Source organism: Megascapheus bottae, chromosome 8 (assembly GCF_031878675.1).
Source record: "Megascapheus bottae isolate mThoBot1 chromosome 8, mThoBot2.hap1, whole genome shotgun sequence".
Classification (NCBI taxonomy): Eukaryota; Metazoa; Chordata; class Mammalia; order Rodentia; family Geomyidae; genus Megascapheus; species Megascapheus bottae.
Genome location: NC_143516.1, coordinates 11,351,251 through 11,374,659, shown reverse-complemented (window position 1 = coordinate 11,374,659; position 23,409 = coordinate 11,351,251). Strand labels below are relative to the sequence as shown.

The following is a 23,409-nucleotide window of genomic DNA, read 5'->3' as shown; positions in this document are numbered from 1 at the left end:
GGTAGAGCTCTACCACTTGAACCACCTCCAGCTTTTTTTGTGTATGTGGTACCGAGGAATCAAACCTGGGTCTTTGTGCTTGCTAGGCAAGCACTCTACCACTAGGCCAAACTCCCAGTCCTTAATTCTTATTTTAATCAACCTTGGTTTTCTATACTTTCCAGTCATCTGTCCCCCCCATTTCCTCCACGTCCAAGGGATTGAATCCAGGGCCTTGTGCTTATTAGACATGCATTCTACCACTTGACTCATGTCCCTGGGCTTTGTGGGTAGTGGTTGGTATTGTGTTTGATTTCCTTTTTGTTCTTTGCCTGTACTGGCCTAGAACTCTTGACCCTCCTGCCTCTCTGCCTCCCAGTAGCTGAGATTATACGAATATTCCCGGAATGCTTTAATTCTTCTTATGTACGTATTAATGCTGGCTTTCCTTTAAAAATTTCTGGTTGCTGATGGCGCACACCTGTGATCCTAGCTACTCGGAAGGCTGAGACCTTAGTATTGGTGCTCAAAACCATCTGGGAAAAAATGTCCATGACACTCCTATCTCCAATTAACCACCAAAAAAGCCAAATTGGAGTTGTGGTTTGAATGCTAGAATGTTGACCTTGGGCTTGAACTCAAGGCCTAAGTGTGAGCACTCTGAGGTTTTGTGCTCAAGGCTAGCACTCTAGCACTGTACCGTAGGTTTTGTGCTCAAGGCTAGCACTCTAGCTCTGTCCCATTTAGGCCACAGCTCTGCTTCCAAATTTTGGTTATTGAAGTTCAAGGCTCACTGGCTTTCCTGCTTGGGCTAACTTTGAGCTTCGATCCTCAGATATCAGCCTTTTGAGCAGTTAGGATTGTAGGAATGAGGCACCTATGCCCAGCTTGATACTCTTTCATGAAAGATTTGGCAAAGCAGAAGAGGAGCAGACCCCAAACAAGTAGTATAGGAGCATACTTAAAATGAAGACCATTTGCGGGGCCAGGAGTTTTGCCTAGTGCTAAGAGTTCTTGCCTAGCACTAAGAGTTCTTGCCTAGCACGCACAAAGACCTGGGTTCAATTCCTCGGTACCACACACGTAGGGGAAAAAAAGCCAAAAGTGGTGCTGAGGCTCAAGTGGTAGGGATACATATGTCTTCTTAAGATTTAACTTTAAAAAATTTAATTATGTACAAATGAATCGAACAAGTTATTGTCTATCAAGAGGCCCCACCAGGGCCTGGGAGTTTGGCCTAGTGGAAGAGTGCTCACCTACCATGCACAGAGACCCAGGTTCAATTCCTAGTACCACATACAAATAAAAAGCCAGAAGTGGTGCTGTGGCTCAAGTGGTAGACCACTAGCCTTGAGAAAACCCAAGGACAGTGCTCAGGCTAAGCCCCAGGACTGACAAAAAAAAAAAAAAAAGGCCCCACCAGTGCTGTAAAATGATTAACACTCATCTATTAACTATAAATACTTTAAATGTCCTACAAATAGTTACAAAGATTAAGCATCATCCCTCATCATGCTGTTGGTGCATTTATTCCCAAGTTAGGCCTAGCTGTATCGCTATTGCAAGCGAGGATTTCAGTTTGCCTCTAAAAGGAGCAAAATAATGAAAACGGGGTGCTTTATTTTAAAGAATTGCCCACCTTTGAATCTTTTGTGATTCAGTCACCAGATAGGAAACTTTGAGTCTTTCTTAGAAGCTGACATTGTATAAGTATAATAACAGGAATGACTTAAGCATATGTGTATACATACACAAATAAAACATAAATATATTATAAAGTATAATATACAGAACATAAAAATATAAATAAAACATGCTTAAATCATATATATCATATATATATACATACGCACATGTGAGTAAAAAATACATACCCATTATGTTTTCAGTTGCATTTTTTTTCTTTGTGAAATAAGCCTGAAATCTTTATATCCATCACAAGACCTAGTACACTTTATAGAAGCATGGATTTTTCTTAATAAGCTCATCCTGTCTTCATGTTTTAGTTTCGTTTTTTAGCCTCTGGGTAAATTAATGTTGCTTGTATTATAGAGTGCCTAAAATTATTAAACACCGTATGGAATTTCATGGAATTTCAAGTGTGTTTTTCCTGGTTTCAAATAAAATTGACATTTGTCTCCAGTGTTCATCAGAAGTTGCCAAATGTTGGGGAGGATTAAGTTTTCTGTACACATCTGGTACACCAGGACAGGTGTGTTTAAATTCACAAATAAATAGTTATCTTAACATCCACAAGAGGGAGGTAGTTACATGACTAAATTACTTTTCTCCATTAATTTCACTTTGTCTGAAAAAGAATTCAGAAGATACTGATTTTTTTTTAACCTATAATCCTTCCTTTTTAATATGTTTAGGAAAGCAAGGTGATTTGTTTGGAAATTTAAATAAGATAATTTACAACTTAAATATACCACTTAATTTCCTTAGTAGAGCTACCATATAAAAAGGTCACATATATTCAGTGTCAGTAAAATTTATACTATATTTCACAATGTATTAAATCTTGCTAAGTGAAAAAGGTTCAACTTTTTTTTTTTTTTGGCCAGTCCTAGGCTTGGGCTCAGGGCCTGAGCACTGTCCTTGGACTTAGCACTCTACCACTTAAGCCTCAGCACCACTTCCAGCTTTTTTCTATGTATGTGATACCAAGGAATCGAACCTGGGTCTTCGTGCATGCTAGGCAAGCACTCTACCACTAGGCCAAACTCCCGGCCCCTTAAAGTTCAACATTTAAAGAGACTTTTTAATAATATCAGTTATTTTACCATTGTTTTCTATCAATATTTCTTGGACTTAAAATTAGATTTAAATCTTATTCATTAAAAGTGAAATTGTTACCATTATTTCTATCCAAGAGATGTTTAATGCCTCCCCGTTCCAAGGTATTAGCATATAAACCCTTGAAACTGTTTGCTTGTTTCTATCCCTTGCACTTCCCTGTGATATATATTTAATGCCTTTTAAGCAAGCAGTACAAAAATAATTTAATCTCCATTTCTATCTAAATAAGCCTGAATTCCTAAATGGTGAAAACTTAATATATTTTATCAATGTACATATATTTTATGTGTGTGTATAGTATAATTTTTATTTGTCGAATAGTATGGATTATATATGTATAAACCATATATTACTATATATAGGTACATATGAAATTTCAGTGTAACTTTTTTAAATATGTTTATACTGCTTAAACTGTTTTCTCTTACATTCTTAGGCCACCAGCAGCTCTTCTTTTCTCTTCATCTCTTTCCAATTTGTATCTTATTTATTTTTTGCTTATATAACATAAACTCATAATAGCTAACGTTTACACTTCATTTATGATTCTTTAGTGTATTCCAGCCCCTGTAAGAAAATACTTTTAGGGGGCTGGGAGTTTGGCCTAGTGATCGAGTGTTTGCCTAACATGCACAAAGACCCAGGTTCAATTCCTCAGTACCAAATACACAAAAAAAGGCAGAAGTGGTGCTGTGGTTCAAGTAGTAGAGCACTCGCCCTGAGAAAGCCCAAGGACAGTGCTCAGACCCTGAGTTCAAGCCCCAGGACTAACCAAAAAAAAAAAAATTGAGTAATTTATGAACAGCAGAAATTTATTGCTGTCACTGTTAGAAGTTGGGAAGCTCAAGATGCAGATGTCAGCAGATTCCATGCTTGGCAGGGCCCATAACTCCTAGATGGTCATTTTTGTGTGTGGCGGGGGAAGGGAAGGGCAAACACCATCAAGTCTCTTAGATAAGGACACTAATCCCATGTATAAGAGCAGCACCCCAGGGCGGGGAGTTTGGCCTAGTGGTAGAGTGCTTGCCTAGCATGCACGAAGACCCGGGTTTTATTCCTTGGTACCACATACATAGAAAAAAAAGCCAGAAGTGGAGCTGTGACTCAAGTGGTAGAGCTCTAGCCTTGAGAAAGCCCAAGGACAGTGCTCAGGCCCTGAGCTCAAGCCCAGGACTGGCAAAAAAAAAAAAAAAAAAAACCACCTTCACCATCAAAACAGCCTCCAGAGGCCTCGTGCCTTGCCGCGGCAGAGTGGACTGCGCTTCACCAGATGGACTCATAGAGCACAAACATTCAGCCACAGCAATTTATAGATTGATTGTGCTTGGTCTATAAATTGATTGTAAAACTGAAACTTAATAAAAAATCATAACCTACTGTAAAAGTTCATGACAGAGCCAAGTCATTTATAGTATAGTTTTTAATGCTGGTTTCTCTTTTTCTTGGAACTTTAGAAGGATTTTTTTCCCATTCTGCATTTATCATATTCTTTAAACATCTCTAAAGCATTTATTCCTTTTTCTTTTTCTTTTTCTTTTTTTTTTTTTTTTTTTTTGCCAGTCCTGGGCTTGAGCTCAGGGCCTGAGCACTGTCCTTGGACTTTCTCAAGGCTAGAGCTCTACCACTTGAGCCTCAGCACCACTTCTGGCTTTTTTCTATGTATGTGGTACCGAGGAATCGAACCTGGGTCTTTATGCATGCTAGGCAAGCACTTTAACCACTAGGCCAAACTCCCGGCCCCATTTATTCCTTTTTCCAAGAGACGTTGCTGCCTCCTCACAAATATTAACTGGTTGTTTGCTAGATTTACCACCTAACCATCACCTAAGGATTTGTTTTTACCACTTTTATAAATAGATGTCACCATTTCTTGACTCTCTTCCTTCTTCGCTTATCCTGTCAGTATGTTAGAATTCTCCTGAAATATCTGCAAATCCTTAAAGTCTGAATGCACCCTCATATTTTTACCTTGGTATAGAATTGAAGTTTATTTTTCACAGAACATGTCACTAAGAAAATCTTAATGTCATTTTACTTCTTGTGGCTTTGTACATGATCTTGTTTTCCTGGAAATAATAAATCTTACAATGGTGTGACTGTTAGTGTTTGTTTTATTTATTTATGTTTTCTGTAGTACTGGTATTTTAACTAAGAATTTTGGGACTCTAAGATGAAGCTGTATACCACTTAGCCACGCCCTCGGCCCTTAGGTCTTTTTTTAGTCCTCATTGTTCCTTATTCCATATCCTACTTTTGACTCTAGAAAATTTCTTCTGATCTTAGCCACTATGTTTTACATTCTCATTTTTAGACTTTATCACCAGCTATTCAGGATCCTGCACCAACTTTCCAGTTTCCTCTTTTAAAGGGTGGGAGAAATTCTGGAATTGGAAATCAGGGTTTCACTTGTTTTGCAAGCTCTGTTCCACTTGAGCCGTCCCTCCAGTCCCCAGACCATATGTCTTTAATATGTTCTACCTTCTTGTCTTTCTGCTTTCTGTTGTAGGAAACTATCTTGGTCTTTGTTGCATGAAATTTTTATTTCAGTAGTGATGATTTCAATTTCTGAGAACTAGTTCTCTGGATTTTTTTAATAGCAAGCTGTTTTATTACTTAATATTAATTAGAAGTACCGGTTTGTCCCCCTGGCTGTGTTCACTTTTTAAGGTTCTGTTTTTCTCTTCATTTATCCACTTCTTTTGTGTGCAGTGATTCTTAGCTGATGGTTCAGTAAAAAGTAAAGTGTTACAAAGGCAGATGAAAGCCTGTGTTGTGGAAGTGAGACTTAACATCTTTGCATTAGGGTGGGAAATAGGAGTAAAGGACTTAAAAATAAATGTGCCATCACAGTGGGAAAGAGTACTCCACACTCAGCCATTCAGACGCTTTTTTCTGCCCAGTTGTCTAGTTGTCTCCTGCGTTCTCTTGCAAGGCTATAGGACAAGCTAGCTGCCTGCTCGTGGTGCCCTGCAGCAGTCTCCTCTGCGCTCCTTTGTTAGTCTCTGTCATTTCATCTGCTTTACTGAGTTCTAAAAACTCGTTGAAATCTGTTGTCCATTAATTTGATTTCTTGATATTTACTGTTTGATTGTACAAACTTTATTTTACAAACTTATTCCTCTGTCATCTTCATGGGATTTCAGAAGACAATATATCTCAGCCCAAGCTTATATAATTGAATTTCTATCCATTCGCTTTTGTAAATCAGTATTTGATCTGTATGTAAATAAAAGAAGGGGATAGAGAAGTTTTCTCCATGGAAGTCCACTCCTCCTGATTAAGTGGGTATTAATGGGTTGTGCATGTGTGTAGTTTGTGTATGTGGTTGATATGATTTCAGCTGTCTGTATCTGTGTGTATGTTCACCTTTCTCCCAGTTTTGGGACTTGAACTCATCAGAGTCACGCACTCTTGCTCGACTTTTGTCGATACAGCTGGTTCCCTACCACTTCTTCAGTGGTTTGAGTTCCAGCTTTTTACTGGTTAATCAGAGGTAAGAGATTTGCCTACCCAGGCTAGCTTTGAACCACAATCTTCAGATCTCAGCCCCCGGAGTAGCTAGGATGATAATTGTAAGCTGCTACTACCCGGCTTCATGTTGTCTTTCTTCTTTTTATTATTATAAAGTTGCTATACAGAGACTGGGTTACAGTTACATAAGTTAGCTTATGAGTATGCTCCTTTTTGGACAATGTCCTTTCTTCCCTCAGTCTCTCCCAGTTTTTCCTTCCCATCCCCTGTTGTGTAGTTCATTTTTCAGTGTAGTGTCTCGTGTTTAGAGTACCACTGCTGCATGTGTTCCAAGCTGTTTCTTTTTTAAGAGCTGGTTCAGATACCCTCGCTTCTAATCCAGTCACCTAAAAGATGAGGCTCACCTTGTCCTAGGATGGATAACAAGGACATGAGCCAATTCTTACAACTCAGAGATTGCAAAGTAGCCTAATCATTCATACTGTGAGGGTGGTTGCTTTTCTTTCTTAATCCTGGGGAAAATATTTTCACAAAATAGAATCAAGATTTATATAATAAGATTTTTTTTTAAGTAGTGAATTTCTGTAAACAGTTTTGTTTTCCCTTTGCAGTTTGGACAATTTAATGATGATATTCATGTGTTATTTGTTGCATACATCACAGAAGACTAGAACTTTTAGAAAAGTTATTTTAGAAAAGAGTTTAAATGTGCTATTTTCTTATACAGCTGAAATAGTTTTTAAGTTAAAGTTTTTTAAATGGTGTTTAAGCTGACAATGTTGTTTTAACTTGGTTTGGGGATTATTGGCCAATTCTGGTTTGCCACAGATATAGTCCTTTTGTTTTGTTTTGTTTTTTGTTTTCCTAAGTCTGCTTAGAGGTTCGTTCTTAAGATGGTGGACCCTCATGTTTATTTCTGTGTATTGCAGCTTTATTGGTACATCAGAAAGCCAGAATGGAACGGCTTCAAAGAGAACTTGAGATTCAAAAGAAAAAGCTGGATAAACTAAAATCTGAGGTCAATGAAATGGAGAATAATCTAACCCGAAGGCGCTTGAAAAGATCAAATTCCATATCCCAGATACCTTCAGTAAGTTTTAAAGTCTTACCTACCATTGTGACCCCAGTGCTTGAAAACAGGAACAGACTGCTATAATACCAAAAGTTTTTGTCTAGTTTTCTGCAAATGGTTATAATTCTTACTTGGTTTTCTATCTTACCTGTCCCTCCAAATTCCATTCTTTCTAACTAAATGGTATGAGAATTGAATGCAAATCTTTCTTACATGGAATTATTTTACAGCTTGAAGAAATGCAGCAGTTGAGAAGTTGTAATAGACAACTCCAGATTGACATTGACTGCTTAACCAAAGAAATTGATCTTTTTCAAGCCCGAGGTAAAGTTCAATGCAAACTCAGCTGGAAGTCATTGAATCAATCCATCTGTCAGATGTATATGAAGCCTAGAACAATAATGTTCATTAATACAGATGTGTCCAAATAACTTTTTCCCTTTTTTTCTTCCACTTTTCAGTAATTTATGCACCTCCCATCTCAGTACCTCTGTCTGAGTGGTAAACAGAGCACAAAGTAAAAGTTCATTCTTAGAATAGATGATAGATTTTTATTACTTGAGCTGGTAGAAATAAGCAGTGAGCTTATCGTAGTTTTTTTTTTTTAAGTGCTTGCAGTTTAGTCATCTCTAGATTGTTACATTTGAAGTTATTTAATTTCTCACATAAAGCAAGAGTCTGTTTCTAATTCTTTCCTTTTTTTTATCTTTTTTTTGCCAGTCCTGGGCTTGAGCTCAGGGCATGAACCCTGTCCTTGGGCTTTCTCGAGGCTAGAGCTCTACCACTTGAGCCTCAGCACCACTTCTGGCTTTTTTTCTATGTATGTGGTACTGAGGAATTGAACCCAGGTCTTCATGCATGCTGGGCAAGCACTCTACCACTAGGCCAAACTCCTGGCCCCTAATTCTTCCTTTTTAATTTGGCTTCTTTCTCAATTTGGCACTTACCTCTGTTTATGAATACTGTATTATACTTATATTCTGAAATCCTGTTTGTGAAATTTTACATGTAATTTGAGATTATTGGTAAAAATGATTGAAAAGCATTTTTTCTGTTTATATTGTTGTGTTTTTAGAAAGAAGTGCTTGCTTTAAAAAATAAAACCAAAAATTTTTGAGCTATTAACAATGACATTTACTTTTTATATATTTCAGGACCACACTTTAACCCCAGCGCTATTCATAACTTTTATGACAATATTGGATTTGTAGGTCCTGTGCCACCAAAACCCAAAGGTTAGTGCATCCATTAAATATGAAAGCTGTTACATTTTAGAAACAAGATTTTCTGGTATTTGTTGTGGTTGTTGTTGCTGTTTTCGCCAGTCTTTCATTCGTGGGGTAGATTTGTAGGAAGATGTTTGCTTACTTTCATTTCCATGCTGGGCGTTGGGGCAGATTCAAAGATGCAATGTGTTTAGCTTTTTTTAAGAGTAATATTTGTGACTTTAGTTAGGATCATGAGCACTCCCAGAAAAGCAAGTCTTGGCTTAAGAAGAAAAAAAATCAAGTGCAAAAATTGGTATCCTTAAGTTTTTTCCCCTTTGGGAAGTTTTTTTTTTTTTTTCAGGAGTATTGTTTTGTTTACATGAAACTCGAGTCTGGCCTAGTAGTAGAGTGTTATCCTAGCATGCATGAAGCCCTGAGTTCAATTCCTCAGTACTTCATATACAGAAAATGCTGAAAATGGTGCTGTGGCTCAAGTGGTAGAGTGCTAGCCTTGAGAAAGCTCAAGGACAATGCTCAGACCCTGATTTCAAGCCCCAGGACTGGCCAAAAAAAAAAAAGGTAATGGAGACCAAGAAAACAATCCTATACACAGTAGCATCAAAAAAGAATAAATAGCTGGGTGTAGTGGCTCACTCCTGTAATCCTACCTGCTCAGGAGGCTGAGATCTGAGGATCACTGTTTGAAGCCAGCCCATGTAAGGAACTCATGAGTCTCTTATCTCCAATTAGCCACCAGAAAACTAGAAATGGTGCTGTGACTCAAAGAGTGGTAGAACACTAACCTTGAGCAAAAAGAAGCTCCAGGACAGTGCCCAGGCCCTGAATTCAAGCCCCATTACCAACAATAAAAAAAAGCCACAGAGTAAAAAGACTATTTAATGTTCTTTTAAAATCAGACTTTATATCCTACCATAGTACATCTGATCTAAAGAATAAAATAAAGGCCGGGAGTTTGGTCTAGTGGTAGAGTGCTTGCCTGGCATGCACGAACCCAGGGGTTGGATTCCTTGGAACTGCATGTATAGAAACAACCAGAAGTGGTGCTGTGGCCCAGTGCTCAGGCTCTGAGCTCAAGCTCCAGGATTTGCAAAAATAATAATTAGGAATAAGTTTACTCATTGACGTTAGGGTCTGTTATTGATATGTAAGTAAATAAGTGTTTAGGTGTTGTCTTATTTAGAGGGAGTGTTGTTGTATAATGTAGGCTGGCTTTGGACTTACTGTGTATTCTAGGCTGGCCTCAAGTCAGGATCCTCCTGCCTCTACCTCTTAAGAGCTGGGGTTGCAGGCATGCCTGTCATTCCTGGCAGTTCTGTGTTACTCATAACTTAAATTTGCAACAGCTTAAAAAAAAAAAAAACGTTCAACGAAATGTTCACTGGGAAATGAAACTGGGAAACATTTTCACAGTCCTAAGTGACATTATAGCACTGTTGGCTGTTGTATTACAAATCGGAGAGCATGAGCATGGGCGGGGGGGTGGGTTTCTCCTTGTCCGTTTTACACTTCCCCAGAGCGGAAGCTGCTGCTGGTTGGAAGCTGCAGGTGTCCTGTGTCGTCCATTTCAGCGGGTTGCTTCCTTCGGTTCACAGGCCGCTTTGCGCTTAGCACTTAGCACTGCACATGGTGTAGAGTTGCCAGTCAGTCACGTATCCGTGTCGGTGATCTTTACTTCTGATTGCTTTTTCCTTCCAGATCAAAGGTCCACCATCAAAACGCCAAAGACTCAAGACACAGAAGATGAGGAGGGCGCTCAGTGGAACTGCACTGCCTGTACTTTCTTGAACCATCCAGCCTTAATTCGCTGTGAACAGTGCGAGATGCCACGACATTTCTGAGCCAGAAGGCCCTGTGTCTTCTCCACAGCCATGTCTAAAATCCAAGAACCTGAGTTTCACTGCTACATGGGATTTTTGTCAAATGGAAGGTGCGACAAGGTGGTGTTGTGCTAATATTAAATGTCAGCCCACAGAGCTAATAATACCTCAGTAGAACGCCACGGGCAGTGACGAGCCATCCCGTGGAAGGTGATCTGCTGATCGACGGCTCGCCTGCCGCCTGCTGTCTCCCACTGTGGATGGCTCTCACTCTGTTATGCCTACGTGTTCCCAGTGCTTTCTCCCCTCATGTCACTACTGAATTTTGACAGGAGGAAGGAAAGAACGATGGCTTCTTGGCTGTCTTTAAAGCCTTCAGTGAAACACTACACACAAGAAGAGGAACAAGGTTTAACTATGTCAAGACTGTTGGCTGCCGCACAGTGCCAGTGGGTGGGGAAGAACTTCACAGATCTGTGGTACTCTGGCCTTGTCTTCGTCTTCCCTGAAAACGTCTCTGTGAAGCCAGCATCGCGGGTCTCGGATGAGAAGGAAAGCAGCTTGCGTCGTCTGTACACATGCAGTGAGATACCCCAGGCTTTCCCTCCTGTACAGAGTTCTCGTCTGCTTTAAGTGATTTCTTCTTTATTATTTTCTTATACTTCTATATGTATAGTGTAATAGCCTTTTGTTAACTAATTTTCTTTTTAGTGGTTAAGCACGATCATGTCCCCTTTTAAAAGCCTTCCCTGAGAAAAGCAATGCCATGAAATAAAAAAGCATTAATGAATGAAACTATGCACAGAATAAATGTCCTCTACTTATGTTGTACTTTGCCTCATGGGTGCCATGTTCCGTGATGTCAGACAGATGCTGCACCGTGCATTGCAAAAAAACAGGACAATTGTGTCAGGAGATGCTGCCCTTTGTACTGACGCTGTCAGGGTGACAAAACAGTGTTTAGTCTTCCACAGGGAAGCATAAAGTGAGGTGTTTTTAACCCACAGAGTGTTCCACCTGCTTGGTGTCCGGGAACTGTCACAGTGGTTATTACTGAGAAAGTACAGTTTCAAAACCAGCAACCAACAGCCCCGCCCCCCTTTTTGGAAAGATGTTTAAATGCTTTGCTGTTGGACAATCCATTTCTAAACCTGACTTGGTGGCAGTATCATATGTATTTATGAAAACAAGGCTAGTTATTTTTAGGACAACTGAAGAAAAGCTGGAAAAAGAAAAAAAAAACTTGAACACTGAAGCAACCTCAAGCATCTCTTTATTTTGATGATCTATTTTTGTAAGAAAAATATTTAGATAATCAGGAATGTATATAAACGAAATGAAATCAAGAAAAAAACTATACATTTTTTAAAGAATTATGAAATTACATACCAGTGCTTAGAATGGAGCTAAAGGAAGCATTGAAATACAGCAACATAAGGAGAGCGCGAATACTGTCACCACTGTAAAATGCACACAAGTGGCTAGTCCTCGGCAGGCAGGGTGATCGCAGGTGATTCTCTGCTGAGCAGAGCCTTGTCTTCCAGGCTTTACATCACGAATATGGAAAGGAAGTTACAGACAATAGACCCAAAGCCCTCACATTTGATGCCTTTATTTTTAAAGCAGGCCTTGTTTTTTTCAGCTTCATCTGCAGTTCTATGTGAAGATTGATAAATCAGTTTTTACTTGTTTTATTAATAAAATGTAATTTGGATATCTTGAGTTGATGGTTTTTGTGATTTAGCTGGGTAAACTATCTTTGTAACAGATAAGTTATTTATAAAAATTAAAAAACTTATATTCTAATGTGGATCTTGTGGTTGTTTTTAAAAGGTTTGTGAGATGGGAAAAACTTGTACCTAACAGAGCACTAGCATGTGAAACCTGGGGGAGAGGGACTCAGCCTCGGGAGATGCAGCCCCATGTACTTTCCCATGGTGTTGTGCCAGAAGAGGACGGAGTCCATACCCTTGGTGGAGAGAGATTCTAGAAGGCCCAGAAATTAGCATTCGAATTTGAGGTTTCTAATTCTCTTAGGTCTTTTACATCAGTCTTATTTTTTTTTTTTCCTGCCAATCCTGGGCTTGGGCTCAGGGCCTGAGCACTGTCCCTGGATTTTCTCAAGGCTAGGGCTCTACCACTTGAGCCTCAGCACCACTTCCGGCTTTTTTCTATGTATGTGGTACCGAGGAATCGAACCCAGGTCTTCATGCATGCTACGCAAGCACTCTACCACTAGGCCAAACTCACAGCCCCATCAGTCTTATTTTCTCAGATGCATTTGTTTGAGTAGCTTATCGTCCTTGGACATAATATGGGTTGCTGTTTTGTTTTAACTCAGAACTGAAGCTGAGAGGGACATGGGAGAATGTTTTCCCAAAGAACACTGAACAAGAAAACAGAAACTTGCAAAGTGTCATAACTCAGTCTTCCTCTTTCCCATGAAAAGTGAAGAGGCAGGCCTCAGAATAAAGGATTCATAGCTGAGAACAGGAAGTGTTCGTGTATTCGTAAATTGGATCCATGTAACCAAGACTGCCTGTATAGTGACATGAAATGGGCCTAAATTTTATTACATGACTTGGCTTGAAGTCTTAATTACTGCCTTTTTGGTTTTTAATAAAACTTTCACATGCTCTTTTGCTGAAGTGCCAGATTCCTTTCAGAATGGAACAGCCTGTACTATCTACTTAACCACCCAGCCAAGCTCTGCTGGCTCATGAGAAGCAGTATATGCACTGCATCCCAGGGGATAATAGGTGAGACATCTCAGAATGCAAATCGCTGGATATCAAGTACCAAAAGCCTACAGCAACACTTTTGAAGTCCCGTCTCTCGTACTCTTATCTACACCCTTCTTCTCCAGACATTAATTGAGAGTAGTTGAATGTACTGGCTTCATATCTCAAGAAACAGCACCCAGTCTAAAAACAATCATCATTTCCCTAATACATCTGCAGTACATTTCTCTATATTAGAAACATCTGGAGACTGGGAGTGTGGCCTGTTGGTAGAGTGCTTGCCTAGCATACATGAAGCCCCGGATTCGATTCCTCAGTAGCACATAGAAAAAGCCAGAGGTGCTGTGGTTCAATTTGGTAGAGTGCTAGCCTTGAGAAAGCTCAAGGACAGTGCTCTATCCCTGAGTTCAAGTTTGAGGTGAGGGTGCTGGAAACTGAATTGCCCTTTGTTTCTGTTCATTTTAGAAAGCCAGCTGCTCTTGGCTTCTGGAGTTCCCTGCACATCCCTGGGCCAGGCGGTGGGCTTGGTCACAAGAGAAAAGTGACCACCTGAGGGCTTATGGAAGGGAAAGATGTGTGCCATCATTAGTTCTTCATAGCTGGCAGTCGGCTTGCATTTGCACCTGCTGAGTTCCCTCATGCCGCCTGACTGTGGCTGACGCCACTGGACAACATTCCAGATGGAGACTGTAGTTGTGGAACTTAGAAACTTCCTTACTCGATTGAAAGGTGGAGAACTTAGAAAGGTCATTTGAACCATTCTGGAGAGCATGATCAAGAGTGCTTAACCAGATGCTGGTGGCTCATGCCTGTAATCCTTGCTACTCAGGAGCTGAGGTCTGACGGTTGTGGTTCAAAGCCAGCCCCAGCAGAAAAATCCCTGTGAGACTCATCTCTGATTAACCACTCAAAAATCAGAAGTGGGGGCCGGGAGTTTGGCCTAGTGGTTGAGTGCTTGCCTAGCATGCAGGAAGACCCGGGTTCGATTCCTCAGTACCATATACATGGAAAAAAGCTGGAAGTGGTGCTGAGGCTCAAGTGGTAGAGCTCTAGCCTTGAAAAAGTCCCAGGACAGTGCTCAGGCCCTGAGCCCAAGCCCAGGACTGGCAAAAAAAAAAAAAAAATCAGAAGTGGAGCTGGGGCCCAAATTCATAGAGTGCTAAGAGTTCAGGGGAAGCACCAAGATCCTGAGTTCAACCCCACAACCAAACAAGCCCACAGCAACACTTTTTAAGACCTTTACTTTTGGGTTGAGTGTTCTAAATTGAGCCCAGGGTCTTGTGTATAGTAAATATATACTCCACCCCTAAGTGACATCTCCAGTCGTGAGAGCCTGCTTCAGACAATTGGCAAAAAAATTTAAAAAGCCATAAAATACTGATTTATCTAAGAAAAAATATAATTTCTGAAATCCAGACTTGAACCTAAATATTAATAGCCTTACTGACAATAGCCAAAAAGTAGAAGCAACACAAGCGCCCATCAACAGGTGGCACAAAGGGTGAGTTATTCACGCTCTGGAATATTACTGAGCAGTAATAGGAACAGATGCTGATAACAAACCTTAGTTGAGTGCCCACACACTATACAGAAACGGAAATGTCCTGTATGATCTCATTGGCAGAAAATTACGGAAGAGGGCAAACTAATCTGCAGTGACAAAGGCTGAGAGCAGTGGGCTAGAAATCCATGAGAAAGAGCACATGAGACTTTAGGGGTGATAAAAGTGTTCTACGTGTTTACATAGGCTTACACATTTGTCAAAATGCTTTACATGGTTCCTTGCATGTAGGCTCTCCCTGATGATGTATATTCCATTTGCTCTCACAAAATACTATAGACTGCATGTCTTCCTCACAACAGAAATGTATTTGCTACAGGTTTAGAAGCTGGGAAGCTCAGAATCTAGGTGCCAGCTTCGTGGAGGTCTGGTGAGATTTCTAAATGGTACCTTATGATGAAGCAGGGCTCATCTGGGGCCTTGTTGTTTTGAAATAAGGTCTCACATGCAAGCCAGGCTGACTTCAAACTCAATCCTTCACCATGCACAGACTTGACTTCCTTTTTAAAGGACTCTGTTCTTGTGACCTAATCAGCCTCCAATGGCTTCAAGTGCTATTACCTTGGTGACAAGGTTTTAATATATAACTTTCGGTGAGGACTCAAAACTTTGAGACCCTACCATATATAAATTAAAATTGTAAAGTTGCTTAGAGCAAGAAGTATTTACTGTGTTTCAACACTGTGTCCCCAGCCAAAAAAAGGCACAGGACAAGTGACCAATGAGAGGCCTCATGGGAATTAGCAGATAGTGGCCTGTCAGAAGTTGAAGAGAACAGACTCCCCCAGCTTGAGGATCTCCCAGTTCTGTCTTTGTGTTGTAGCTAAGAACTGTTGAATTAGGTGATGCTAAGAAAGGATTTCTACGGGTCTTCCTGTATTCCGAACGATCTTTTTTCTTTTTTTTTTCCTTTGTCATGGGGCTTGAACTCTGGGCCTGCGCATTGTCCCTGAGCTCTTCAGCTCAAGGCTACTGCCCTACCTTCCACAGTGCCACTTCCAGTTTTCTAGTAAACTGGAGATAAGAGTCTCACATTCTTTAGTGCCTGGGCTGGCTTTGAACTGGAATCCTCAGCTCTCAGCCTCCTGAGTGGGTAGGATTACAGGCGTGAGCCACTGTGCCTGGCTATGGGAACCATCGTTTTTGTAGGGAGTCCAGTATGGCATAGAACCTGTCCACATGACACAAACTCACTCGAGGAGGCCCACTTAGCCACTATCAGATGGTCCTTAAAGGGTCACCAGTGTGGGGCATGACTTCCTGTGGGTGGGCCTTGGGCCCATTCTCCAAGGAGTTGGCTAGCCCTCCCCCAACCCATGCTACAGCATCCTGTGAGCATATGTATGCAGTAATTGTCTTTCCGAGGAAAAGCCTCTGGTTACCCTCACTAGGTAGCATCTCATAGTGCCTGACAAGTCCCAAACAGCTACCAGATGTTTCTGCTTTCTAGAGCTACAGCCTGATTTAGAAATTTCATTGCTTATTTATTCACTCAAAATGTGGCCAAATTTCATCTGGGTTGCAGAGCTAAGATGCTAGCAAGACAGACACCCTGTACTTGTCCACAGTCTGGGTCCTCTGGGGAGCCCTGGGCCACCTGCCACTTGGGCCCTGTGTGTGTTGTCCCGTGGTGTGAGAGAAGCCACATGTTATGTTCATTTAGGTTTTCTCTCCTTTTTTTTTTTTTTTTGCCAGTTGTGGGGCTTGAACTCAGGGTGAGAGGGCTGTCCTTGGACTTTCTCAAGGCTGGACCTCTACCACTTGAGCCACAGCACCACTTCCAGCTTTTTTTCTATGTATGTGGTACCAAGGACTCGAACCTGGCTCTTTGTATATGCTAGGTAAGCACTCTGCCACTCCGCCAAACTCCTGGCCCCTAGGTTCTCTCTTTAATGGCAAATACTCAGATTCCAAAGAATATAATTCTAAATGGGAGCAAACATTACTTTTAACCAAAAGAAAACAAAAAACAAAACAAAACAAACAAAACATAGCATTTCTGGCCACACACACACACACACACACACACACACACACACATTCTCATCAAGAGAAGATGCTACAGTCCCATGAAATCTGCCTCCAGGTCTTTGCTACTAGGTGAAGGTGGGGTGAGAAGGGCCAGGGCAGGTCCCTGGTGTCCCTGCCGCTTCACCCCGAGGCTGGGAAAGGCTGCTCCAGACCCTCCAGACAAAGTCTTACACCAGATTTCATTTTCTTTTAAAAACAGATGGAGTCCTAAGTCAGAACTCATTTTCTCCCTCCCCCCGTTCTTTCCTTCCCCTCTCCTTTCTCTTCCTCCCCTTTACCACAGGAGGGAATGATGAGGCCTCTCAGAATGTCAGTCCCTATCCACATTAAGTGTTGGGTGGGGGAGGCACACATCCCTGCCTCCTTGTTCCTGCTGTCTAAGCAGTGTGGCAGGACACAGAACCGAGGGGAAGCGAGGAAGGGCACAACTATGGCCCTGGCCTAGTCCCAGGGGAATACTTGCTCACTATAAAAATTTTAAATAAAAACCTTTAAAACTGTACAGGAACTTGTTTGTTAAACACGTCATTTGAAACATGATGCAAAATCAATGTTAATAAATTCTTTAGAAAAAACCTGTAGAGGAAAACGTTTAAGCTGTTCAGTTTTCTTTTCTGAAATACTTTCTTATTGGGTTGATTTTAGAGCGGATTGGGGTTTTGATCCATTTCTAGATGCCTTGTGGAGCAGGTGGTCCCCCCAGCCCTCCGCCCCAGGAGATCAGCAGTCTCCCTTCTAGGAAGGCAGCCCACTGCCCAATTCTGCCCGGGCAGGGTGAGCGTGCACCTGTCAGGTGATTCCTCCTTGCTGGCAATGAAACCATCATTATTTTACAACAACAAAACATTGACTGAAAATAGTGGCTGTGAAAAGTCAACAGGGAGCTGTGGTTTCACTGAATGACATTGAAGTCCTCCATAACACTTCAGGAAAACAATGATGAGACAATACATCTACCCAGAAGCCCAGCAGCAGGAATCCTGGTGTTCTCATGGCTGTTTATCTAGACTTTGCCCCAGCCTCACCTTCTCTTGTCTTTCTTCTCCTCAGGTCCAGAGAGCAGCTCCCCCGTCTGTGCCCTCCCTGGGAGCAAACAGCAGTCCCCAGTGTCTGAAACAGCTTGGTCCCTGAATCTGAGAACCAGCCCCACGGTGCCATGAGAATGAAGAAAAGCAGACAGAGGCCGGGATGTATTCACACACATGTGGCTGGACAGCAGCAAGACAAGCAACTGACTGCAATCTGGGTCCAGAGGGATGTAATGTGTGTGATGATCACGACACAGGGGTCATGCCTGCTGTTATGGACCACTTCTCCTCAGGCTGCTGTCAGAGGCCAGCCATTTAGGATGCGTTCACGCAGTCGGTTTACTTCTGAGGATGAATCCTGGAGAAACTCATAGACCTATCGAAGTACATGAGTGCAAAGCCTTCATTAAAGTGCAGGAAAGCTGAAGTGCTTTGTAAAGTGCCTGCCTGGCAAGCACAAAGACCTGGGCTCTAACCACCCAATACCATAAAAATAAATTAAAAATAAAATGTGGCTTATGTTGGATGTGGCAAGGCAAGCCTGAGGTCCCAAGAGATGGCAGGACAATTGCAAGTTCAAGATCAGTGTGGGTTACCTAGAAAGAGACTCCCCCTCCTCCCCCCAAGAAAAGGCTTGCAGTACCAAGTAAGGAAATTCCCTAAATGTCCACCAACAGTGAATAGATGTGTGAACTGGTATAAGTTCACACTATGGAACTATTCAGTAATGAAAATAAATTAGAGCCAAGGGGCTAAATATCAATATATGATATTAAATAAAAATAAATTGCAGGCAGAAGGAAATAGGCCATTTGGTGCCATTTAATGTAAAATACTATGTATTCTGGGGTTCATGTGTATGTATCAAAAGCATAAAACTCGATGGGAGGATACACAGCAGCCGTCAAGCCTAAGGAGAGAGGGTGGAGGGCAGGATTTAAAGCATCTTAGAGAACATTTCATTTTCTTTTAACAGAATGATATATTTAGTGTCTTGTCCATTATCTGTTATCATGTATGTTCGCTTTTATATACTTAGGGATTTTTATGAGGACCGTTTAGAAGATAACCAAAGGAAAATGTACAGGGAGACAGAGGGGATGGGACAAAGGTGAGGAGCTGATGGTCCAGAGCTCACTTTCTGGGCAGCCAGATGGATGGTGATGCCGTTTAGGGAGACAGGCAACCAAGGGAGAGTGGCAGGTGGGAGAAAGGCATGGCTCAGGCTGGAAGAACATAGTTACAGCAAGGTACCAGGCACGAGCAGATAGAGATTTCTGCTCTCTGTGGTCTCAGACTACTTGGGAAGCTGAGGCAGGAGGCTCACTCAAGCCTCGGGTTGGAAGCCAGGTTGGAAGCGCTATCATCAGCTGACTCCCACAGCAGCAGATTAGTAGGTAAGAAATTCAAACTCCGTTTCTTTGGTGAACATTTTCCTTCTTTAAACATGTTTCTTTCCATTTAACTATTTACCTCTTTGTTTGTCAAAAGCTTGGAGCTTATGTATTAGAAGAACACTCCCTGTGAAGCAGTCATCTCTCATCTGTTCTTATTTACTGTGCTCATTTGCCTCTGACTCACCTTTGAATACTTGTCAGTGTTGATACCCAGTAGCCCCCAGGCTCCTTTTTCCGCAAGGCTCTGTCTGGCTTTTCTCACCTGACTCCCTTGCCGCTATCTTGCTCCATACCAAATCCTTGTAGACAGATGCTTCTTCCTCCTCGGACATGCCTCAGGAGTTGACTGTACCACCCCCACCCCCACCCTATTGAGTTCATTCATTCATTCATTCATTCACTTGATCTTTAGTTGTGCAACGGGATTTCAACTCAACAGGCCAGTGAGTACCAACATCTTAACCCATGTCACTGCTTCCATGCTTCTTCCCCATCTCTCCCAACCCCACTCAGCTGACTTCAAGTTACCTTGTTTGTTTGTTTTTAAACAAATGCAGAGTGGATTTGTTCTGGCTTCCTGTGCCACAGAACCACAATAATGGAACCCCATAGCTGTGGACTGAAGCTTTGAAATTATAAAGGGGGGGGGAAAAATCTGCCTCCCAAATCAATGTATGTTGTGCTACCACAGCGCCACCTAATGGTCAGTGTGGGGAGTCACATGAGCCCTGGGATCTGAAGGGCTCAACACTATGGGTCCTGTATATGTTATAGTGGGTCTGTGTGCAAGAGAAGAAAGGACCGGTTTGCAGGACATCTGCCCCGCCTCAACCAATGCACTCCCCACAGAAGGCCTAAACTTCCCCCTATTTCCTTGCCAAGAGGCAGATTTGACTTGAGAGTGGAAGGAGAAGACACTTTCTGCAGATGGGAGGAAAAGTCTGCACTGGGTAGGACCACATACTTTTCCATTGTGATGCTGCCGACATACATAGTGTGGTTTGGGAGATCACGGATGGTCAGGGTTGGAGCACTTGGGTATCTCGAAACGTCCCCAAGCACAAAATGCAAACAACAAAGCTGACTCCTCACTGGCCTGTGCTGTACACAAGGGAAGTTAACTGGGTCTCCCCCACTTCTAGGCCTCCAAAAAGTGGACATTCCTGAGCACACTGGTATGGCTGGCCAGTAAGGATCTCTGCCTTGCCAGCTCGCGGGTCTTCGGTGGTTCTGGGTTCTTTGTCTCCCTTGATTTTCATTCTGGGTCAGTCCTGGATCCAACAAGTGTCCAGTGGCCACATGACCCAACGACTGCAGCTGGGCCAGCAGCAACTTGAGACCCAGGTGTCACCTCTGTGATATGGCGTGGTCCACAGCTACCCTGGTTCTCTGCTTTTGCAACCCTTGATGTATTAGCAACACTGCTGGGGGACACAACCCCCAGGGGGCCCCCAAATGGCCGCACTCTGAAGATCATGGCATACACGCTGACTCACACATGAGCTGGCTGCTACCCACTTGCTCAGGAAAATCACAGGCCCAAAGAAGGAGGATGCTGGAGCTCAGTTTGCCAGAACCCATGATTCCTTCTACTTCGCCACCAGAAAAGGGGTCCAGGGCACTGTGGCCTCGGGGTCTGCACAAGGACTCTGTAACAAGGCTGATCCATGTGGATAAACAGCTCGACAGAGGGGCCACAGCACAGCACCCTGGACAGACAGCTCTGGGGAATTTCTCTGCATGATCCTTGGGAGAGTCACAGGCCAAAGAGTAGAAGGGACATGGCCCAGTTCATCCAAAGGTAACTGCCACTTCATATAAAGTATGAAACCAGCCCTGCCCCGTGTGAACCCAACGGCGGCCTGCTGGGTCTCAGGGTAGGAGAAATAGGGAGCCCTGTTAACACTGCTGCTCCTAAATCACTCTGAGTAAATAAGCAGAGGCAAACCTCCCCAGGGACATAAGATAGGACCTTGCCAAGGCCTCAAAGGTCAGCAGCGCCATAAATCAGTGCATTTGCACCAGATGGTGAAGCTACTTTGACCAGCCCCACCCCCCCCCAAAAAAAAATTCCCTGGAGCTGAATCAACTCAGGAACACAAATAGAGAACAGGGGAATGCCACCTTCTGTCTCCTATCCCCAAAGATCCCCAGAAGCCCCAGGACTGAGAGCTCTCAAGGGCTGCCTCCAGCTCTTGCTGAATCATATCCAAAGACACAGCCTTGTGTTTGTGGCCTAGAGAATTACAGGGCAATGGGTCTTTCCTAGCAGTCACTTTACTGACACAACATGCCACTGAACAGGTCTCTGGGATCATCAAGCACCCTCAGGGACCAGGGCCAACAAAGCTTTCCTAGGAGTTAACCAGGCCTGCTGCTCACCTAGAGCACACAGGTTCTGGACTGATAGGAGCCCAGGGGACCAAGAACAGACCTAGGAGCCTTTCCTTTCAACTACATAAGCATGCGCAGATTGAAAATCTTCTGAAAGCTTCTTTACATCAGAGTTATCAGATGGCAGCTCGAGACATCCGAGTTACCGTAGCCAAGAGTTGGAGGCATATGCTTATAATCCTAGCTTATCAGGAGGCTGAAATTTGAGGATCCTGGCCTAACAGCCAGATGGAACTGTCTTCAGGACTCCATCGACAAAGTAGCCAGCAAAAAAAATGAGTGAACCAGTTTGACTGCAGAGAAAGTCAGAAATACCTTGGCTCTGTGAATGACTTGTTCCAACAGCCACAGTGTTGAACTTGTCAGGCAGCATCAGACAGTCCATGTCAGTCAGTCATTGTCAATCAGTATCGGTGGGCTACTGAATGGGACTCAGTGTCAGTCAGTCTGTTTGTCCCTGTCAGTCATCATCAGTTGTTAGTCTGTCAATGATAGCCGTTGTCAGTAGCTGTATGTCAGTAACTGTCTGTCAGTCGGCCTGCATCCATGAGTGTCTGTCAGTCAGCCATTGGTAAAGTATACCACTCGCATGGCTTCCACCTACTGTGTGCACATGAGTCTATTTGTTGATTTAGCAGCACGTTTCCGGTTTAGGATCCATCTGTTTTCCTCCCCGAGGACTCAGGACAAATTAATGACCAAGTTGGATGAGGCCCCTAACCCCTCGTTTCCAGCTGGGCCACTTCCTGCCAGCCGGCTCGGCCATGATTTCCAAGCCTCCGAGGGTATCTGTTCAGAAGTGACTTAAAGGAAGGTCAGCTTCTGACTTGGAAAAGTCTGACTTGCTCCCTGGGCAGGGGTCTTTGGTACTGTGCCACAAAGTGCTCCTTGGCCCAGCCCCAGGACTAGCAGCAGGCCCCTCCTTCCTCTCCCAGAAGTCCTTGCTCCTGGGCATGGGCAGAAGCAAGGCTTTTCCTAACGTAATGCTCCTTCCTCAAACAGGACCAGAGGTCAGGGTGGAGGAAGCTAGGGCCTAGTCCCTAGGGGCTGAATTTTGAGGTGAACATGTGTTTGTCTCCCCTCCTTCCAGCTCCACCTGCCTTGTGGGTTTGCACAGCTCACCATTCTGATGTACATTGTTACCCTGGCCAGGGTGTGAGAGATGCCCAGGTGTTCTCACCTGGAGTATTTCCTTATCTCACTGTGACTGGTCCGGGGATGGGCATGTCACCCAGCACGGCCAATCAGAACCCTTCCCTGGACTGTCTTCAGGCTGTCTATTGAAGGATAAGTGGTGCTGCAGTCCCTGATTGTTTAGGAGAGAGCTTAGGAAGAGACAATAAACTGGAGGAAACAAACAAGACATGCCTTAACTTGGTTTCCAGCCCCCAATTCCAATCAACTCCACAGTCACCTCCACCTCTGACCTCCTGTGGTTTTGTGAACCATAGCTATGGCCAAAGAAACTTGCCTAATACAGCCAGCAAGCCTGCTGTCAGTCCCAGGCATGGTCTCATTCAGAACTGGAGGACTCTCAGCTACAGCTGTGTGGCCAGTCCAAACTGTTCCCACGCTGGCCTGAAGCCAACTTACTGCTCTCCATCCAGGCTGCATTTTTTTTTTTTTTTTACCAGTCCTAGGGCTTGGACTCCGGGCCTGTGCACTATCGTGGGGCATGCTTCAAGGCTAGCGCTCTACCACTCTTTCTGTATATGTGGTACCCAGGAATCAAACCTGAGTCTTTGTGCATGCTAGGCAAGCACTCTACCACTAGGCCATGCTCCTGGCCCAGGATGCATTTTATTTAGAACAATGCCAAGGCAAGTGACCCCTCTTGCTTCTACCACTTAGCCTCTGACATTCTGAGATTTGGCCTCAAGGCTCATT

The 23,409-nt window shown here is 43.0% G+C and overlaps 1 protein-coding gene across 3 annotated transcripts in view; it reads left to right on the top strand.

The window, feature by feature from the left end:
• Positions 1-12,084, top strand: part of Tab2 (TGF-beta activated kinase 1 (MAP3K7) binding protein 2) — a 59,429-nt gene extending 47,345 nt beyond the window's left edge. For all 3 annotated transcript variants that reach the window (XM_090337983.1, XM_090337980.1, XM_090337981.1), the window contains 4 exons: positions 7,182-7,342; positions 7,555-7,648; positions 8,479-8,559; positions 10,249-12,084. In XM_090337983.1, coding sequence (XP_090194109.1) covers positions 7,182-7,342; positions 7,555-7,648; positions 8,479-8,559; positions 10,249-10,391 — 479 coding nt within the window. In that variant the 3' untranslated portion in view covers positions 10,392-12,084. The remainder of the gene's footprint in view (positions 1-7,181; positions 7,343-7,554; positions 7,649-8,478; positions 8,560-10,248) is intronic.
• The last annotated feature ends 11,325 nt before the right edge of the window (positions 12,085-23,409 follow it).